The 20,117-nt window shown below is 47.4% G+C and overlaps 1 protein-coding gene across 1 annotated transcript in view; it reads right to left on the reverse strand.

Moving 5' to 3' along the window:
* CSMD2 (CUB and Sushi multiple domains 2) overlaps window positions 1–20,117 on the reverse strand; it is a 607,194-nt gene that overhangs the window by 206,671 nt on the left and 380,406 nt on the right. Inside the window, exons 14-19 of the mRNA XM_030326876.2 lie at window positions 19,231–19,557; window positions 14,934–15,128; window positions 5,182–5,320; window positions 3,985–4,172; window positions 3,021–3,209; window positions 2,697–2,813 (exon numbers count right to left, since the gene is read on the reverse strand). Of these exons, the coding sequence (XP_030182736.1) occupies window positions 2,697–2,813; window positions 3,021–3,209; window positions 3,985–4,172; window positions 5,182–5,320; window positions 14,934–15,128; window positions 19,231–19,557 (1,155 nt within the window). The remainder of the gene's footprint in view (window positions 1–2,696; window positions 2,814–3,020; window positions 3,210–3,984; window positions 4,173–5,181; window positions 5,321–14,933; window positions 15,129–19,230; window positions 19,558–20,117) is intronic.

The raw sequence follows: 20,117 nt of genomic DNA on the forward strand, positions 1-20,117 counted from the left end.
AAACACACAGCCCTATAAATTACAGGGGGTTGTTCCTCTAGGGATCACGAGGGGCTGCCTTTCTTTCCCTCTTGATACCATGGAGGAGCTCCTGGCTCCTGCAGTGGCCAATGCTGGCCCAGACCTGGTGGAAACAGCTCTGCAGGATGAACAAGGACTCTGTTCCTCTCCTCAGGAACAATACTGTGGGGAGAAGGGGACAACGGGCCCTCTGACTGCCCTGACTGCCTGGAGGTTCCTGTCTTCCCAAGAAGCCCCATGTCATCCTAACCCCAGCTAGGTCAGGCCTATTAAAGGCAAGAGTGAAAGAAAGCACTTAAGTACACATGGTGGGACTTTACTTTTCTTTCAAATTTTCTTTCTTTATACAAATAGTATAGTTTACATGTAATACATGTTTATCGCTCAAAACTAGAAAAAATGAGAAGATAAAAATAAGAGAGTAATAGCACTAACATCTTGGGATAGATCTTTTCAGACACTTTTCTATGCATATATCCTTGTATATTTTTTATAAACTGAATATATTCTTTTGGGAAACATCTCTTTCGACTTAACAACATATTGCAACTACCTCTGTGGGTCTTTAAATATTCTTTCACATTATGCCTTTTAGAGGCTGCACATATAATGCATAATTATACACAGGTACCCTATGTTTATTTAACATTTCCTTATTGATGGACATTTGAGTAGCTAACTAATTTTCCAAGTAACAAAGTGTTTTAGGAGGTGTCCTTGTAGCTGAATCTTGATGTACTGTTGTACTTATTTTTTTTCCATATAAATTCCAAAAGAGGAATTGCTGGGTCCAAAGGCATGTATATTTTGAAGGCTTTTGATTCACATCACGGAACCATTATCCAGAAAGTGTCAACCATTTCACACAATGTCAGCATTGAAGAAGAGCAGTTGTGTCTCTACAATGTCTCCCACAATGTTATGATTTTCTCTGCTGACTTGAAAAAAGACATGGTGTTTAATTACTCGTTCGGTTTTCTTTTCTTTAATTATGAGTGGGGTCAATGTCCTTTTCATTTGTCTTTCTTCTATCATGAAGCACTTATCGCTTTGCTTATTTTACAGGTGTAGGGACCAGGTATATTCTCCTTAAAGATTTTTAGGAGCTCTTTGATGCATCATGTTGGTAATCTTTATTTGATTATACACGTTGAAACTAATTTTGTCCACTTACTATCTGAATTTTTTATGGCTTATTTGTACATAAATCCATTTAAAGTTTTATTAATCAAATATTATATAGTCTTTGCATTTATGGATTCTGCTTTCAGTGTTACTCTTTATAGTATGTCTCTACCTGAGGTTAGATTTTCATGTTCTTCTAGTACTGGAATTCATGTGGTTAAATGTATGAGGTCTGTTTGCTTCTTTTCTTTTTTTCCCCAAGTGTTTAAGCCTACTGTTTTAAAACCATTCATTAAATAATCCATCCTCTCTTCAATGGATTGGAAATGACACTTTAATTATATACTACAAACTGTCTCTTTCTCACTCACACACACACAGGACTGTGCGTGTGTGTGCGTGCACAAACTCTCTCACACACACACTCACTCACACACATACACAAAGGAATCTACTTCTGGACCTTTATACTCCCCCATGATATGTGTGTCCACGCCAATACTCATACCACATCATTAAAATTATTTTAGCCGATAACAACACTTTAATATCTGGAAGAGTTACTCTTTCTTTTAAAAAATTTTCTTGGCTTTTCTACATGTTAACTCTTCCGGACAGAGGTTCTTATTCAACGGCATGCATCAGAATTACTAGTGAAGTGTTCTAAAATCAAAGATGCTTATTTTCCACCTCCAATGTAGAGAATCAAAATCTCCAGGGTGCAGTCTAAGCATTAATATATTTGCTGAAGTGCAGAGGGGTTAAGAACCATGACTCTGGATGAACTTCAGAACAAGCTCTGAGGGTAGAAGCCATGTCTGCATGGTTACTGCTTATTCCCAGCCCCAGTGTCTGCAACATGGGTGGCATTCCATCAATATTTGTTGAATCAAAGACTATATTATTTACTGTTTATTTTTAACCAGAACCCCTAATTTGAACATGGGTTTCCAAAGATCATTCATGGTAGGGAAGTTGAGGTAACACTCCAGCCTGGTGAGGAATATGAAAACATGGCATCTGAGGAACAGTTGAGCTATGTAAGAAAAGGATCACTGGGTCCAGTTTCTGAAGGGTGGACATGGGGAAAGGGAGCAGGTGTATCCTATGTTCCTCTAGGACACAGAACAAGGAAAAATGTTCAGGAATACCTAAAAAGCTATTAGGAGGGGTCAGACCCATCAAAAAATGACAGCAGGTGCCCATCTGCTAAATGGGTTGGCCACCTTCCCACCACTGGGGGTGTTTAGGCAGACGGTGTGGTGCCATCTTGTAGAAGGCAACTCAAGAAGATTCCTGCATTAGGTAGGGTGATCTCTATGATCTCTTCTGGCATGGGGATTTCAGATTCTTAAAAATATTTATGGAATGAATTCTGTTGATTCAAAGAGATATGAAGCTTCTGGGAGTTTCCTTGCTGATGAGAAAAATTCAGACTAAGCCCTGTGGTCACTACATAGGGAGATCCCCATGGAGGTCACATCGACCTGGGGAACATGGGGCCCTGACCAGGTCACATCCCAATACTTGCTATAGGCCTAACCACTCACCCTTGCCATGTGATGTTTCGATAATCCAGGTGCAGTTCAAGTTGTTGGGGTAGAAGTCGGGAAACCCTGGTGACAAGATGGTCCCACTGGAGCCTTGAATGAAGCCACCACAGAGTGCTACGAGAGTGAAGAAGGTGGTCAAAGACTGGAGTGGCTTGGGGAGCTCCCCCACCCCAACCAATCTTCCTGGGAACTTGGGAGCCATCTCCTCTCCACCCCCAGCCCTCACTGATGGAGTGGGAGAGTCAGTGCCCCTGCCAGCTCCTTTTTTTCATGGCAGGAAAGGAATCCACTACCTAAGCACCCCCATACAGTGTATCTCACCTTCACAGCTAGGCAGGGCCCGGCTCCACTGGAAGTTAGGCTCACACTCCAGGGGCTCCCCATCACTTAATGTGTAGCCTGAGTCACAGCTGAAGGTCACCAGAGCACCCACATAGAAGTCATTTCCATGGCGCTGCCCATTTACAGGGATCCCTGGATCCAGACAATGGTCTGACTGCAGTGTTATAGCTGGAAAAGAGAGCCCACAGCTGGAACAGACAGCTCACCATCACCATAGAGAGACCCCAGCTGGCTCACAAAGGGAAGGAGGAGAGAGCCCTGATTTACAGAAAGTTGAAGCTGCTATTTACCCATGCATCAAGCGTGGCTGTCAATATCTGCTGAGAAGGTATTTAAAGACCTGTCTGTCAGAGAAAACAAGTTGGTTCTATTATTTGTTCATTCATTCATTCATTCATTCATTCATTTAATTAACAGAAGTTGAGTGTCCACTATGGTTTAGACACCACACTAAGTCTTAGGGATACAAACATGAGTAAGAAAATGAGGCTTTCCTCACGGCGCTCTCAATCGTGACTTTCTATGTTGGTCTACAAAGAATGGAAGGGACATCCATCTTCTTCAACTGAGGCACCAGAGATGGATGCAGAAGGTGATGAGGGAGGGTGAGGGTGAGCAGGAGATGCCATCACCTTTTAACCTCACGATCCTCAAACACTCTGTCCCCAGAGAGCCCGGCACAGTGGCACCCAACCACGCGCTCGCAGAGGAAGCCTTGTGGTGTGTAGATCATCAGCTTTCATTGTTTCCAAAGGCTCCCCTCTAAGCTCCCATGGGCTCTGACAGAGGCTGAGAGCAAGGGAGTGCCCCCTCCCCTAGGAGCACAGCCTAACTGAGAAAGCCATAGGGATGGGGCTAAGCTGGAGGCCCGCTGCTGGAACAGTCCTGGGTCCTTTCACCCACTGGAGCCCACCTTGTCATCTGCCTCCCTGCCAAGACTCACTTTCATAGCGGAGCTGGAAGCCGATGTCTGAGTGACTCTTGTCGGTAGAGAAGAGGAGGTAGAGGTAGTTGCTGGTGCTGATGAGGAACTGGGGAACCTGGGTCCCATGGTAAACCCCGATCAAGGGCGCTGAGTATGTCCGTCCATCTCGAACTTCCAGAGTATCATAGTTGACCTCGGTTTTAAATCTGCCAAAGATGGAAATGTAGACTTCTTGAGAAACTCGAAGTTTATTAATTTGCAAATGACAAAAGGCCCTGCCTGACCCAGGGCTTCAGAACAACCAGATTTTGGCTGGCTGGGACATTTAAATACAATAGTGATACAGAAGGGCCTTCACTACTGCATTTAGCCCCTCCCCCTCCTCCCACCGCTAGGCAGCTCTCTTAGTCCTCCTTGTGGCCTGGACCAAGACTACTTATCTTAAGACCTAGAGGTGCAATGACTAGACTCATGGGGGTCAGAAGGATCTAGGCCAGAATTCAGTAAACTATAGCCCAGGGCCAAATCTGTTCTCTAGCCTATTTTTGGACGGCCTAAGAGCTAAGAATGGTTTTTAACATTTATATAGAGGTATGTTTTTAAAAAGCAAAAAATATGCAACAGATAACCACAAATGGCCTACAAAACCTAAAATATTTACTATCGGGCTCTCACGGAAAAGTCTGAGCACTGCCGTTCTAGGCTGGGGATGCTCTGTACAGAAGTTTGTCTTCAAACCTGGGTGACTACTTTCTCTACCCAAGGGAAGCACCTGGGGTGGAAGGGGGAAGTGGGGGCATCTGAGCAGGATTTGGGTCAGAGGTCAGGAAGGCTGCCCTCCCATATTGCAAATTTCAGAGTTCTGCTCTTCAGATGCCAATGACTGCTTCAATGACTGGTGGGTCTATCTCCCATTCTCCCTCCTTGGGGGTAAGGGAGCCAGAGAGGCTCTGACATCCCAAGTGATACCCCCATCTTCTGCTCACCCCTCTGGTCATAAACAGCACAAACCCCACTACTGAGGTGGGACCAAGGCCAAGGGCAAAGCCAGTGTGGTCTGTCCCCACTCCCCAGGGCAATTTGCTCCAGTGTTCTCTGGCTTGGCTGACATTTCAGCATCAGTGCTGGTCCTTGTCCCTCAACCCCAGGTGCCCTCCCACACCACTCCTTAGAAGACCCCCTTGCTGCTGCCTCCAAGGTTGTGGGTGCAGGTACCTGTCGAAGGTGATTTTGATGGGGTAGCCTGGCTGGGCTTCGATCACCCAGGCACAGCTCAGAGCATCCTTGTAGAAGCCAGGCCAGCCTGGAGATAGGATGGTACCACTGGGTGAAGTCAGATGACCACCGCAGGGGGCTGGGGGACAGAAGGGAGAGAAGGAGTTTTCTTGAGGGGACAAGTGAACAAACAGATAAAAACTCTCTCTATAAAACATATCTGCCAACAAGTTTGTTTTTGTTTTTATGGAGACTTACGTAAACTATATAAGCTGTGAGTTCTGTCTATTGGGATCTTTATAGATACGGCCCACTTACATCATTTGGACTTTTATTAAAGGCCGGAGGGGAGAAATAAAAATAATCCTTTAAACAAAGTCCTCCGCCATTCTGGAGGGGCTGAAGTACAGCTGATATTTGGGTCACACTGGTTTTTCACTTTGTTCCTTGCTCAATCAGCAGGCTTGTGGCAAAGGCAGAGACCAGGCAATCTCCTCATGCCTGGCGTGGTCTGGCACTGGGCAATGGGCAGACCCTGATGCTAGGCTTGGAGCACCAGCACAACGTGTTCCACTATAAGCTCCGTGAGGGCAGGGACCTTATTAATGGCCTAATACAAGTTGGGATCCCCAGCATTTAGCCTAGAGCTTGGCACACAGTTATCAGTGATTGCTGCTTGAATGAATGAATGAATGGATGGAAGGTTCATGGCAGGTGGCTCCACAAGACACTGTGTGGTCCAGACACGCCTCTGATCCTGCCACGCCTGTTATCTCAGTCCTTTGGTCTCTCTCTGCCCATCCCTCAGCGTCCCGTCCCCATCTGCCTCACCACTGCCTCTCCTGCCTCCAGACTCTTGGTCCTTGTGGTGCTCCTTAGAGCTACTCCAGTCCTCCTCCTTCAGGCACGTGGTCAGCTTTCATCACCCACCCCTTTTCAAGCTATGCTAGGCCACGTGACTGCTTTGCCCAATAAAGTGAGGACAGAAGCAGCACGTGTCATGCCCACGGTGAACCTTTAGGAACCGGTGCACGGTTTGCAGTTTCCTGCCTCAGTGACTGTGAGAGCGTGTCAAGATGGAAGTCCCGCCAAGCTGGGCCTTTAAGTGACTCTGAGGAGTAGAGCCACTGATGACCAGTGTCAAACATGCAGCTCAGGTAGTCTGTGTGAGATATAAACTCCTGTTTTCAAGCCACTGAGATTTAGAGGTTGTATGTCAGTGCAGTCTAACCTAGCCCACCCAGACTAATACACATGCCTCCCCAGAACTACAACTAACACTCACGTTGTGGCCACTGTCGCCACCACTGCCACTCACGGGCTCACACGGACACCCAGACTAATACACATGCCTCCCCAGGACTACAACTAACACCCATGCTGTGGCCACTGTAGCCACCACTGCCACTCATGGGCTCACACGGACAGTCACGTTCATTCCTCATAAAACACAAACCCTGTGAGGGTGGCGCTATTATCCTCTGCATTTTACAGCTAAGAGAGGGTTATGGATGTTAAGCAACCAGCCCTGTGTTAGCAAGTTCTAGGGCCTGGATTCAGACCTAGGAAGACAGCATAAATCCAGAGATCCTAAACTAAGCAGGCTCCCAGTTTTAAAAGAACCTCTGCTTCCCTTGGAATCCCTTGCTATGAAGCTATCAGATGCCAAAAATGCCCTGAACAGGACCAGGAAGGAAATAAAAAGCTATCCACACTTGTATCTCTGCAATACTGTATATGTTTATCTCTAGGTAATCAGTCTCATAAAACATGGTCAAATATACACCTTTTCTTCTCTCAATTCTATAAACTTCTTGGAAACATCTAAAAATAATTGTCAAGAATTCTTCATAGAATGTTACGTTAGGAAGTTTAATTAACATGAAATATAATAACAATAATAATCGCACTAGAAGTAGAAACCCATGCCAATGACTTATGATGCTACTTTATGTGTATTATCTCATTGAAAGGCACACGACATTTACACAGTTATCATGCCTATTTTACAGAGGAGAAAACTAAGGGTAAGCAGGCTAAAAGATGAGATCAAGAACTAATGGAGTCAGAGCTGGGATTTCACTTCAAGACCTCTGTCTCTAAATCCCCCTGCGGCACATAATGGTAGACAGCTGTAAATGGCAGGAATGAGCTCACAGGGACTGAGAGTTTATTGTGTGTCAGGGCTTAACGTGGATTATTCTTGTGACAACTGCAACACTAAAAGACAGATACTACTGTTATCCTCATTTTATAGGTGGGGACTATCACCCCATTTTCAGTTAAGTTGAGGCTTGGAGAAACTTAAGTAGGAATATAGCATTTATACCAAATATCAAGAGAGTAAAGCACAACGTGAGGATTGTCACTTCTTGGGTAATCCCAGTTTTCCGGATCCATCCTTGCACCTCCCTGAACCTGCGAATGTGTTCCCGTTTCTCCGATGGACACACGAGACCTTGGAGGTGGAGGGGAGTGGGCCTACTGTTCCGTCCCTGGGGTCTTCATGCAGGTATTAGCCTCAGCAGAAGCTGGGACTCTCTCTTGGCTTCAATTCAGCAAGGGCCCTGCCTCTTGGGTTGTGGATTGCAATATCCTCACTTACTCTCCAGAAAGCTGTAGATCACACAGCCACTTCGGGGCACAAATCTCAACAAAACCCCATCTGAAACAGGGAAACCCAGATCCTGCCTTTGCTAGTCACCACTTTGTGTTTCTCCGCTGTGTTGTTTCAGTGCTTTGGCTGGTTCACCTCTTCTTCTGCCCATGTGATGCTCAGATGACCTCTCTATGCATTCAGTCCTTCACACCCGCTGGTTCATTTTCACATGCCAGGGTGACAGGTGCCAGGCACAGAGGAGGCGAGGGAGGGCTCCTGAATGCAATGTGTCTTTAACATTTGAAAAGACGCTCAGTCTCACTCTAACAAAATAGATACTAAAACTACAATGAGAAATGACTTCTCATCCATACGATAGGCAAAACCCAAATTTAATGACATGTGAGGCTAAGGGAAACCTGGTACTCTAGCACCTTGCTGGTGGAAATGCAAAATAGCACAACCCCTGGGAAGTGAAATTTGGGAATGTCTAGCAAAACTCTTATGTGTTCGCTCTCTGACCCAGCAGTTCTCCTAGAACTCTATCCCAAAGATACCCTTGCAAAACTATGATGTGTATACATACAAGGGCTATACAAGGCGGCACTATCTGTGATAGCAAAGGAGTGGAAAGGGCCCAAATGTTCAGCAACGGGGAGCAGACTGAATGAACTGGGGTATCAACAAGATGTACGATGCAGCTGTGAGCAAGCATGAGGAATATTCTATATAATGCCAGGGAGTGGTCCCCAGAATATATTAGCAAGTGAATAAAAAGCAAGGTAAAGAGGTAAAAAGTAATTGTATGATTCCATTTAGCTAAGAGAGGGGAGGGACACACACACACACTCACTCATGTTAACAATCGATAAAGAGTAAGCCAAAAACTCACGATTATCTATGGAGAGGAGGAGGAAAGGGGGTAGAGAAGAAAGGGGTAAAAGCTAGATTTTCTCAGAACATACCTTCTTTTAGGGGTTTAACTTTGGAACTGTGTAACTGTTTTTTCACCACTAAAAAGAAAAACTTAAAGTTGATAAGTGATTTCTCAAAACTCAACAACAGAGTAAACGAAATGAATACGGTACGGGGTCACTTGCTAGCACCATCACGCATGGAGAAACAGTGAAAGAGATTTTAGAGTGCTGTCCATCCCTAGTAGGATCCCAGAATGAGAGGAATTGCAAGTAAAGCAACTTAAACCATCTGCAGTGATCACATTGCTGTTGCCAGTGGTGGTAGTTCAATTCCGAGACTCTTGAGTATGTGTTAGGGAATGAGAAATGACGCTGGTGTTGTAGGGAGCCAGAATTTTCAGCAGGAATGAGAGCAGGTCCTGATATGACATCAAGAAAGTGAAAAAGTAAGTGTTCTTACATCTGAAATGAAATGAGCCCATTATGCATTTTATGTTTAAAAAATGATTCTTTAGCTCTGTTCATTGAAAAGCCTTAGAGACAAGGGCCTACTCAATAGTAATAATTATGCCTGGTGCCCAGACTCTTAAGTATCATTTTCCACTAAAAAAGGGACCAGGGCTCCTTGGAGAAATGGCTGATTCCAGGTCAGGGACAGAAAATGTTCAAGATGAGGTTGGGCCACTTTCAAAAGGCTCCCACTGGCCGATGGGACAATTTGAGCATTGGTTAGAATAATAATTGCAGTGGATTTAAATACATAAAATATGTTCAAATCCACTGTACTGTAATGATATTTTAAAATGTTCAACTTTAGAAGATGTCAGGGAATCAGCTCATTGATATAAAAACTGCTAAAAAGAGGAAAATAATTAAGTTTTTCTCCTGCCTTTCCTTTATGAACTGTACCTCAGGGTAACCAAATAGTTGATGAGGGTGAGTTTTCTTTAAGTATTCCAGCTTATAAAAGATGAAATGATAGCATGTAGGCATTCTGCACTCCCCAGGCAAGGGTCACTGATGGCTCCTAACATCCTCAAATGAGAGACAACCAGACATTTGCACCTCTGATGGTGGCACTGAGCCCTGCCCGTAAAATATTCCAGTCAAAAAATGGAACCTAAATCTGATTAGGTTTGTAAGTCCTACTGCCAACTAAAGGAAATATAAGAGAGACAGGACCATGTTAAAGAACCTCCCAGGGACATAATTGTCAAAATTCAGAGTGCAGGGGACACCTCAGGATAAATGACCTGGCTTCTTCAACAAAAAAAATCGCAAGGGGTGGGGGTAGACATCCACAGATTAAGACAGGTAAAACACACATGCTAACTATAATGTATGAACCTAAGGAGGATTCTGATTTTTTAAAAAATATTTTAAAAATAAAGTGTTAGAGGGCCGCCGGGGTGGCTCAGTTCGTTAAGCGTCCAACTTTGGCTCAGGTCACACGATCTCACGGTTTGTGGGTTTGAGCCCTGCATCGGGCTCTGTGCTGACAGCTCGGAGCCTGGAGCCTGCTTGGGTTCTGTGTCTCCATCTCTGTCTCTGCTCCTCCTCTGCTCATGCTCTGTCTCTGTCTCTCTCTCTCTCTCAAAAATAAATAAACATTAAAAAATTAAAAATAAAGTGTTAAATAATCATGGAAGTTTGATTGCATTAATTAATAGGGGGCCTTAAACAGGTAGTCGTTCAGGCTAAATAAAATCGTCAGGGTGGGGCCCTGATCCAAGAGGACTGGTGTCCTTATAAGAGGAGGAAGAGTCACCAGGGATGTGCACACAGAGAAAAGGCCACATGAGGACACAGTGAGAGGGTGGCCATGTGCAAGCCAAGGAAGAAGAGGCTTCAGGGGGAACTAAACCTGCCAGCACCTTGATCTTGGGCTTACGGCTTCAGAACGGAGAGACAACAAATTTCTGTTGTTTAAGCTGCCCAGGCTGTGGTGTTTTGTTACAATGACATGAGATGACCAATACACTGGGCTTCTGGTGAGGAGCTGGTGGTCCCCACTGAGGGACGGCCCACCTCTCCTGACCTCTGAGGTTAAAGCTGTGCCAGGCAAGGAGCAATCGGGAACAGTGACAGAGCACAAGAGTATGACGAACTAGTCCTCAGGGAGCCTCACAAGGTGCTGGACACTGATCTACATGTGCTGTTTCTTTTCCTGTATGTTTTACCTTCATAGCAACCCATAAGGAGGGTACTGGTATTAGCCTCATTTCAAGGTTGAGGAAACAGTTACAGGGAGGGTAGGTAACTGAAGCACACAGCCAGGAAGTGGCAGAGACAGGATTCAAACCCCGGGTGGTCTGGTTCCAGAAATTTTAAGTGGTTGCTAACCACGTGGGAATGCCCACCCTCATACTGCCCTCAGAGGGGTTTTAGGTGACTAGGTGTCGAGCATGAATGACAAGAAGTAGTGTAAGCCTTGCCCTGGGGTCTGCTAACTCCACCATTTTATGGCAGAATAAAAGGAGAATGAACTCTGGGGTCAGACAGACCTCATTTGGTGATTAAGAGTGGTGGTTCTGGAATCAAGAGTCCTTGGGTTGGAATCTTGACTCTCCCATTCATTTAGCTGTGTGATCTTGAGCAAGTTACTTAGCTACTCTGTGCTTCAGTTTTTCTCATCTGTGAAATGAGGACACTAACAGGACTTACCTCCTAGGATGCATGCAAAGCACTTGGCCTAGTATCTAACACTCAGTAAATGCTCAAATGTTACTGGCCAGGGGGATCTCAGGCAAGTCAATTCACCTCACTGATTTGCAGCTTTCTCGTGCTTACAGCATGATCGCATCTTTTTCACAAGAGTGACCAGAAGATTAAGAGAGATCACGTTAGAGACCCAATAACTCCTCTTACTTCTTCCTCGGAGGCCTAAATGAGCTACAGCTACCACTTTGATTCCTCTTGTGGGAATGGGGAGGACTGGCCTTCTGTCTTTTTTACAGGACTTTTTAATTTTCTGATTATAAAAGTAACACATCTGGCAGACATAGAAAAACAATGTGGACGTGTTTACACCGAGCTGTCAAACCATTTTCCTCTAGGGAGTGGGACTGGGAAATGAGAATTTTCACTTTGAACTTTATCTCACGTATTGTTTAAGTTTTTTACAACCACCAAGAATTACTGTAAAAATGAGAATCAATTTATCTCCTTTTTCCCCCCAGTGTATTTCTTATAAGTAGCATATTTTTTTAAGCCCAGTTTGAGATTCTTTGTCTTTTAATAAGGAGTTTAATTACCTTTACTGCCATAACTGATATGTTTGTCTTACAGCTGTCATTTTGTTTTATGCTGTCAATTTCTGATGCTTCCATGTGGTGTCCTGCCTTTTGCAGCAGGCAATATGTTTCCTTTTGTTTTATTTTTCTACTGGGATAGGAGTAGAAAAGTTGCTTTCATCCTATTTGTGGCTACTTTGAAGTCTTTCACAAACAGGGTGGAAATTATATTCTCTGTAGTGAAATAATTCAAGACAAATACAGAAACAGTGGAGCCAAGAGTCTGGGTTTGAACTCTGGCTCCACTACTTACAAGCTGGGAGGACTCCGGGCAAGTGACTTAACCTCTCTGCACCCCAGTGGGGACAACAATTATACCTACTTCCTGCCTGACGCAAGGCTGAGATGAGGTGACACCTGTAAAATACTTATCTCCATGGGGTATGGTTACTTGGTTCTTCCGGAAAAAAGATGAGGAAGAGGTGAATGTGGGGGACAGATAACCGGGCAAGCCTGTGTAGACGCCTTCACTGCTTGGAAGGCTTTTTTTTAGTACATTTCTGGCTTTAAACATATGGATCCCCTATGTCCTCAGTTCCCCTAGATAAGGGGTCAGCAAACTGCAGCCTGGGGGCCAAATCTGGCCCATCCACTTAAGCACTGTCTAAGGCTGTGTCTGTGTAATGATGCCAGAGTTGAGTAGAGACCCATATGGCCCACAAAACCAAAGATACCTCCTCGCTGGCCCTTTAAGAAAGTTTGCCGACTTGCGTTTTAGAGCAACCAGATGATCATCCTTCTTTCTAAATTTAGGAGAAGACGCCATTTTCTCCCTTGTCCCATTATAGCCTCTCAAAAGCTAAGTGGCTCTTAGCATATATTAAAAGATTTTTTAAAAGACCATTAGCTTCTGCATTTAATTGTCCACAAGGTGGGGATACTTAATCAAAAACAAAACTAGAAAAAATGGAAAAGACAAAAGATGCTGATTACAAAGCGGGGTTCTCCTGAGGCTGGGATGTTGAGGGAAAGGAGCCACGGGGAGGCCAGGTCCCAGGGGCTCCTCCACCCCATCTCCTCCACTGGTTTAAGTCTGGGATTGGCCACCTGAGTTGGGGTCCCTCATGTGCCCCTCTGCTATGTCGCTCCCTAGGTCCCCGAAAACCAGTTTGGCAGCAAATTCCCACCACCCTGAGGAAACTGAGCAGGCTCTCCCCTGGGCCAAGTTCAGAGTCTCTCCAACGGGCTGCCCCCTATTTCTGGCTGCTTGCTGACCACGAACACCCGGGTCCCCCATCCTCCCAAGGGAATGGATGAGCTAGTTTTAATTTCAAAATTAGGACTGTGCCTATGAAACAGTGAGTCCAATTCTCCCATGCATTCATACGTGGTCTCGAGTATTCCACTGCACTGGTGGAGCTAGGGTCTAGAAGCACCCGATTCAGGAGGGTAGGCAAGGAAGTGGATTCTGCCTCCTCAGAGGGGGCCAGCTCCACTGAGACCAAGTTGCCACAGGCTTTTGGGACCCTGGGAGACTGGGCTTCTGCCCGGAAGAGAATCTAGGTGGGGAGACAGGACCAAAGGCCACGGAACTGGTAAAGAAAAATGATATGGTGTTGAGACCAAGTGTCCAATAGAGTGGTCCAGCAGTGGCCCAAGGCAAACAAAAGGAATTAGGAAAAGGGAGGGAGACAGCGGGGAAGAGTGAGAGACAGCGGGGAAGATGCCTCGGATGAGATGGGCCAAGACGAGGACAACCAAAGAAGTCAGAGGACAGAATGAGGGAGAATAAGGGGCAATCTTACGGAGCTTACAAACCAGTGACAGCACAGCTAACAGTTTGGGGTACTTACTTTATGCCAGGAACTACCCTTTATATATGTATCTTATTATTATCCCCTCCCTTTTGTTTTTGCTGGAAGAAGCAGAGGCTAAGAGGGAAAAGGCGATTTGCCAGGATTCCAGCCTACACCCCAAGGACTCGAAAGCCCACTGTAAACCCAGACCCTCTGCCACAAGCACTGAGTGGTCAGCGGTCTCTCCTGTCCTCTCCCCTCCCCCACCCGTCACCTCTCGGGCAGTGCTTTCTCTAAGGCCCCCTTTTGTTCTCCTGTTCTTCCCACCTGCTGGCCAGGGTGCTCAGATTTGGGCCTGGGGACTGGGTACGTAAAGAGGTCAGTTAGGTCTCCAACTCTGTCCACCACGTGAAATGACAGGAAGAAGCTTTCTGCTCCTGAAAGGAGGAGGACTACAGCCCCTACCTCCACGGCCCCCGTCAAGGGGGGCCTCCAAGGGGCCCGTGGATACTCACCTTTCATCCATCATTATCAGGGGCCTGTTCTGTGCCAGGCACAGTGCTTGGTATGCACATCCGATATGATTCCTGCCCTCGAGAAGCTTAATCTGTGTTTTAAATGCCTGCAGCTTGGTAGAACGGATGGCTGGTCTCTGCAACTAAGTCAAAACCTGTTCTGTGCGGTGAGGCAGGATCGAGGGGATGCCATAGTAACCCCGTGCTTGCTTCCAGCTGTGTTCCTTCTGGCTGGTCTGCCTGTAGCCTTCTGAAGGCTGACCCCAAGGGTACGAAGGCAGCATTTAACAGGAGCACAAAGGCCAGGGCTGAGAGATGTCCCGGGGAACCGGGGAAGATGAGCACGTGGAGGAGAGAGAGGCAAGCAGCCGGAAAGACCCAAAGTTCCATGGCATTGCCAATGCTTTGGGCTCATGGAGCTCCCCTGGGCAGGAGCTGGAAGCAGGGCTCCTAAGAGCTGTGGTACTGAGAGAGCTCCCAGTTGAAAGAAGAAGCGTTTTTGATGTCTGAACATCTGAACCCAGAATTTCTCCAGTTTAATCTCTGGTTACAATTCAAATTTCTACATGAAGTAGTTCTGTAAAGCCCCTGCCATCCCAGTGTGAGGGTGAGAGGGTGGCCTGGGTCCTGAAAGAAGAGGAAGGAACCTCTCTGGCTGACAGCCACAGTCCCCAGCCCTGGCAGGCACGTACCTTCACATCGCAGCACGGCGCTGTTCCAGACCACGCTGCCCTCCTTCAGGATGCAGGTGATGGTCTCCGAGCCCTGAGTCCCGAGGAAGCCTTCGTCACAGAGGAAGGAGATGGAGCTTCCCAGCTGGAGGCTGTCACCAAACCGTTTGCCATTTACCGGAACGCCAGGATCTGGGCACTCGTTGTGTCGGAAGGCTGTGGGGACGGGGGTCAAGGACGTGATTAGGTAGAGCTGGTGTGCAGAGGAACCCCCAAAGAAAACAAGCTCCATTATGATAGTCAACCCTAGACCTCCACCACTTCCACGAGAACCTGCCACGTTGGAGAGAGAGCCAGACGCTCTAGAGGCAGGTATCCCAGAACCAATGAGCCACACTGGGCATGAAGTAGGTGGTTGTTAGACTTGATCTCCTGCCTTCCTGAGCGCTGAATCCAATTTCGTCCTAAGAAACATATATCGATCAGGCAGTGGACTAAGTATTTCTCATGTAGTTCATTTACATCATATGATTCCGGGAAGTAGACACGATCACCCCAGTTTACAAATGAGGAAACTGAGGTTCAACGTGGCTTAGGAGCAGGGCTGCCTCCTCCTGTCACATCCACTCGATGCGTCCCTAACTTCAGACAGTATGAGATCATTTATGTTGCAGATGAGCTGGACTCCAAGTCCTATGACACTAAGAGACACTAAGCATTATAAAGTAGGTGCCCTGGACTCAACCCTGTCTGGAGCCATTTCCTTCATTTCCTTGTGTGTTGTCAGGCTGCCTCTCACTCTGTCTGGGTAACTGATACCGCAGCGGGGATGGGGCAGAGGAAAGAGAGCACTTGCCGGTTTGATTGAGCTTTGCTTCTTGTTAGTTACATGGGTCTGGGCAACTTATATAATCTAGCTGAACCTTCATTTCCTGACCTATAAAATGGAGACAGTACTACACTGGCAGGGTCATTCTGGGATAGAAGTAATAGGGAAGTTGGTATGAATTTGAAAGTGGAGAATGTTCGGGACTGCACCTGACAGATGGTAAGTACTCCCTGAGTATGAGTCCCCTTCCTTCTTCCCCACTGGGTCTCCACTGAGCTCATTCCCAGCCTGCCTTGATTAGGGGTGCCGTGGTTCTCATACTCAGGTCTCTGAGCCACACCCCATATGCATCCCTGCTGTTGTGAGCGTGGCGCTTTCCAGGCGAGACCAGGCTCCATGGCTGCGCAGGCACATGCCCCCTTAAATTAAGAACTCAATCTGCAAGCCTCTGAAATTCCCTAGTGATTGAAACATTTGCACAACCAGAAACAGAAGGGCCCCGGGGGCTGCGGGATCTTGCTGGAGGCAAGAGACCTGAAAAGCTAGGGATCCTTCCTACTGATGGGGAGCTGCAAGAGCATGCGATGTGGAGACGACTGTGATGATCCCTTGCAGCCTCGCGGATGCCCCAACACTCTTCCCACTGAATTGCTAAGCCCAGCTCAGCCCAGACTTAGTCTCCCCACCTTCCTTCATTAGCAATGGTGACCGTGAGGTTGCTTTGATATTTAGAAAGATGGTGTGGGAAGAAGAGTGGTGCTCGGGGCCCAGAAGTCTGGACACACATGTCTCTTCAAAACCCAATCAGTCACACGTGCGCACGCTCACATGTGCACGCACACAGGGACGCACACATGCAGGGATATGAAGCTACTTCCAACATCTGGGCGCAAAGGTTCTAAATCAAGGATTTACATACTCTCAGTTCTACCTGTGCACTTTTTCAAGCCTCAGTTTCCTGGCATGTAGAAGGGGTAGAAAGAGCTTAGCTACTGAAGTTTCTGCTGAGCAGCTGGTGGTGATGGCCACAGAGGCACTTACACAGCAGGTGCTCAGGAGACAGCAGCTACCATCTACATTGTTCAAAATGCCCCACAGAAGGATTAGCTCTGAGGAGTGCGGGGGATGAAAATGGGATCACTGATCCTTGTTACCGGATCAAACTTCAAGCCAGCACAAGGGGAACCTCCCAGGGTTCTCTTGCTATGGGGAAGCTACCTGGGAGGTGAGCTCCCTGACACTGGGCAGATTAAAGCTCAGCCTAGATGATCATCTGCATGTGACCGAGGAGCTTGATGTCCGAGTCCCCAAACACTTGTCCATGGACTATTGTTGCACCAGCTACAGCAGAATCACTTCAGAAGCCTGTAAAAATGTAGATTATGGGGCTTCGTCCCCTTAGGGATTCTGATTCAGCAATGCGGCCTGGATTTAAAACAATTACTTCTATTTATCCATCCAACTATCTGTATAAATGCACAGAAAAATATCTGATGTCTGCAATAATGTTTACTGGCAAGAATCATTTCTGGGTGGGGGAATTTTAGGGTCGTAGTTAGTACTTTCTCTTTGATCTGCCCCATTTGTTGAGTATTTATGTGTTAGATGCATGTCATTTTTCTAGTGGTAGAGAAGCCTTGGAGAGGAATGCTAGGTAATAGCTCGATCCTCACTCAGGTCAGATCCGCTGCCTTTTGCCTCTCCCCCCACCCCTGGGGACTTAGCATGTGCTGCTTCCTGGAAAGAGGGCACTTCCTAGGTTTAGCTAGGAGACTCAGTAGCCAGTTTGTCCCAGGCTCCCCATTGACGTCTGCACCTGCTGAACCTGCGGAGTTTCCAGCCCTCCCCATGCTGCAAAGTGGGCTCCCTGGCATACCTCTTACCCTTCTTCCTACTCCTACCAGGGAGAGAAAAAGGGCATTACTCACTCATGGATCTCTCCATTTAGTAAATATTTACTGATTCTTACCAGGTGCAGACCCTGTGCTGGGCAGAGAGGATAGGAAGATATGCGTGCATACCCGTACCTTTCCAGAGCTCACTATCTCATGGTAAAGCAAGGATGAGGGTAGATAAGCTAGAAGCTAGAGCGGCAGTGCTAGACTGGGAAGACTGAGGAAGACAGACTGGGTTCTGCTTCCTCCTGCCTGTGGATGGTGGGAAGATCTCCAGATCCCTGGAGGAGGCATGCCCTGAGAAGACTGATGGTTTCTAGCAAGTTTACTATCCTGAAGAAGGTGCTGAAGGGAACATCAGGAAAGGGCTTTAGCTTGGGTAATTCCTTAGAATCTGAGGTCCCCAATGGTCCACCATTTGGCACCTGCTGTCTTCAGCTCAACTAGACCCCAGGGACAGGCAGGACAAGGAAGCAAGACCTCTATGCCAAGGAGTGGGGTGGGGGCTAGGAGATCAGTTCTGTCAAAAAGTACCAGACTGGGGCGCCTGGGTGGCTCAGTCAGTTCAGCGTCTGACTCGATTTTGGCTCAGCTCATGATCTCACAGTGATGAGCTCAAGCCCCTTATCGGGTTGTGAGCTGAGCACGGAGACTGCTTAAGATTCTCTCTCTCTTCCTCTGCCCCTACCCCACTCTCTCTTAAAAAAAAAGTACCAGACTATGTGAATGTTTGTGTGCATAGAGTGAAGTGTGAATTGGGGGCTTGCATTTCACAAGAAGCCTCTGGAAGAGGTTAATTGCTCAGGCAGACCCAGCTTCAGCCCCACTTGACTGTTTGCCATTAGCTAAGTTCACTGGGTCTACAGTAAACTCATTATGACCTGATAAGCACTTGTTGCTATCACTGGCAGCTTGCTATTTCCATCCCACCCTGACTATCACCCCAGGAGGCACAGACATGGAAAGAATTACCCCTTAGCTTCAAGCTGCTTCTAGAGAAGGGGCCCAGTATGAAAACTGGACGTGATAACTTTTGGACTGTGGGCCTGAGAGGGGCAATGAGGAAATGCCCCCAAAACAAGGCTAAGAAAGCTCAGTTCCAAGCAGAAACACTGCTTGGGACCATTGTTTCTGATTTGACTATGGGGGTGGGAACTGGGCAAAGTGTGGTGCAAGAGCCCCACTGGGGCTCCCTGAAGTCAACAGTAAGCAGGTGTTCAAGGACAGGGAGGGGCACAATGGAGTGGGATGTGCGACTGACACAGGCTTCATCTCCCTTGGGCTCTTCCTGGTTCTAATTGGGCCTTCTAGGAGGGGGAGGCGAAGAGGGAAAAATGAGGTTCCAGCCTTGTTATACATTACATATGGCACCTATAGGAAATAGATGCTCAAAAGAGAGCCACGTGGTAGGAAAGAGCACTCTGGCCAGCAGCCTGCACTTTCTGCTTTTCCTGGCCTTGCCGGAGCACCACGCCGGGGCACTGCAGCCCTGCAAAGCCCTTGGAGCTGGCCCACCCATGTCAATGCTCCTCCATGGGGGCACCCTGGACCAGGCCCAGAGGCTGACGTGCAGAAGGACCGAGTGGGGACTCACTGGTGAAAGTGATGTTGAAACCCCTCTTCCCTGTGGAGTGGTCAGTCTGGAACTCGAGACGGGCCACGTGGCCACTGCTTGTGATGGAAGAGGGGAGCTGGTTTCCTGAGAAGGTGCCCAGGACTGGGGCCTCGGCCGTGGCCCCATCCTTGATGACCAGGAAGTCGAACTGAGGTTCTACATCGATGTCGTTGAAAGCCAGGTGGATGCGGCTCTCAGGCCGGGCCAGGATGAGCCAGACACAGTGGAGGTGGTTGCCGTAGTCCTCTGGGTAGTTGGGCGACAGGACGACCCCAGAGGGGCTGGTGAAGTTGAAGAAGCAAGAAACTGTAAGAGAAGAGCGGTGGAGGTCAGTGAGCATCCCTGCACTCTGCCTGGGCTACTGACGGTTGGCACAGGGAACACTTCTTTAGCCTAAAGAGCAGCAGAAAGAAATGATGACACAGGGTTGGGCCAGACTGGCTGGGCTCTGAGTTCTAGGAGGGAGACACGTTGGCTCCATGCTCGGTATGGTGCTGGGAAGGGCCCCTCTGGCAAACCACAGACATGGTGGAGTTGGTCTACTCTTGGCCCCTCTCCCCCTTACAGCGTGCTCATCCCAGGAAGTGTCTGTAAGCTCCTGGTCCCTTGTATCGGGGAAAAACCATCCTTCAAGTTTAAGTAGGGTCACAGAGCCCAGCTTCTCCTAGCCGGTGGTGATCCGTTGGCTGGTAACCAGGGTCTGGGTATGCCAAGTCCATTTCTCCTCTTTAAACACTTTTGGTGGGAAAATAATAGGTATGCCCTGGGGATTCTGGCAACCTCGAAGTTACATACGTATGCTAAGGAAGTGCTGGGTAAACATTGTCTCTCAGAGACCAGAGCTTTGGAGGAAACCTGGGGCAGGG

The sequence above is a fragment of the Lynx canadensis genome, chromosome C1 (genome assembly GCF_007474595.2).
Source record: "Lynx canadensis isolate LIC74 chromosome C1, mLynCan4.pri.v2, whole genome shotgun sequence".
NCBI classification, from domain to species: Eukaryota; Metazoa; Chordata; class Mammalia; order Carnivora; family Felidae; genus Lynx; species Lynx canadensis.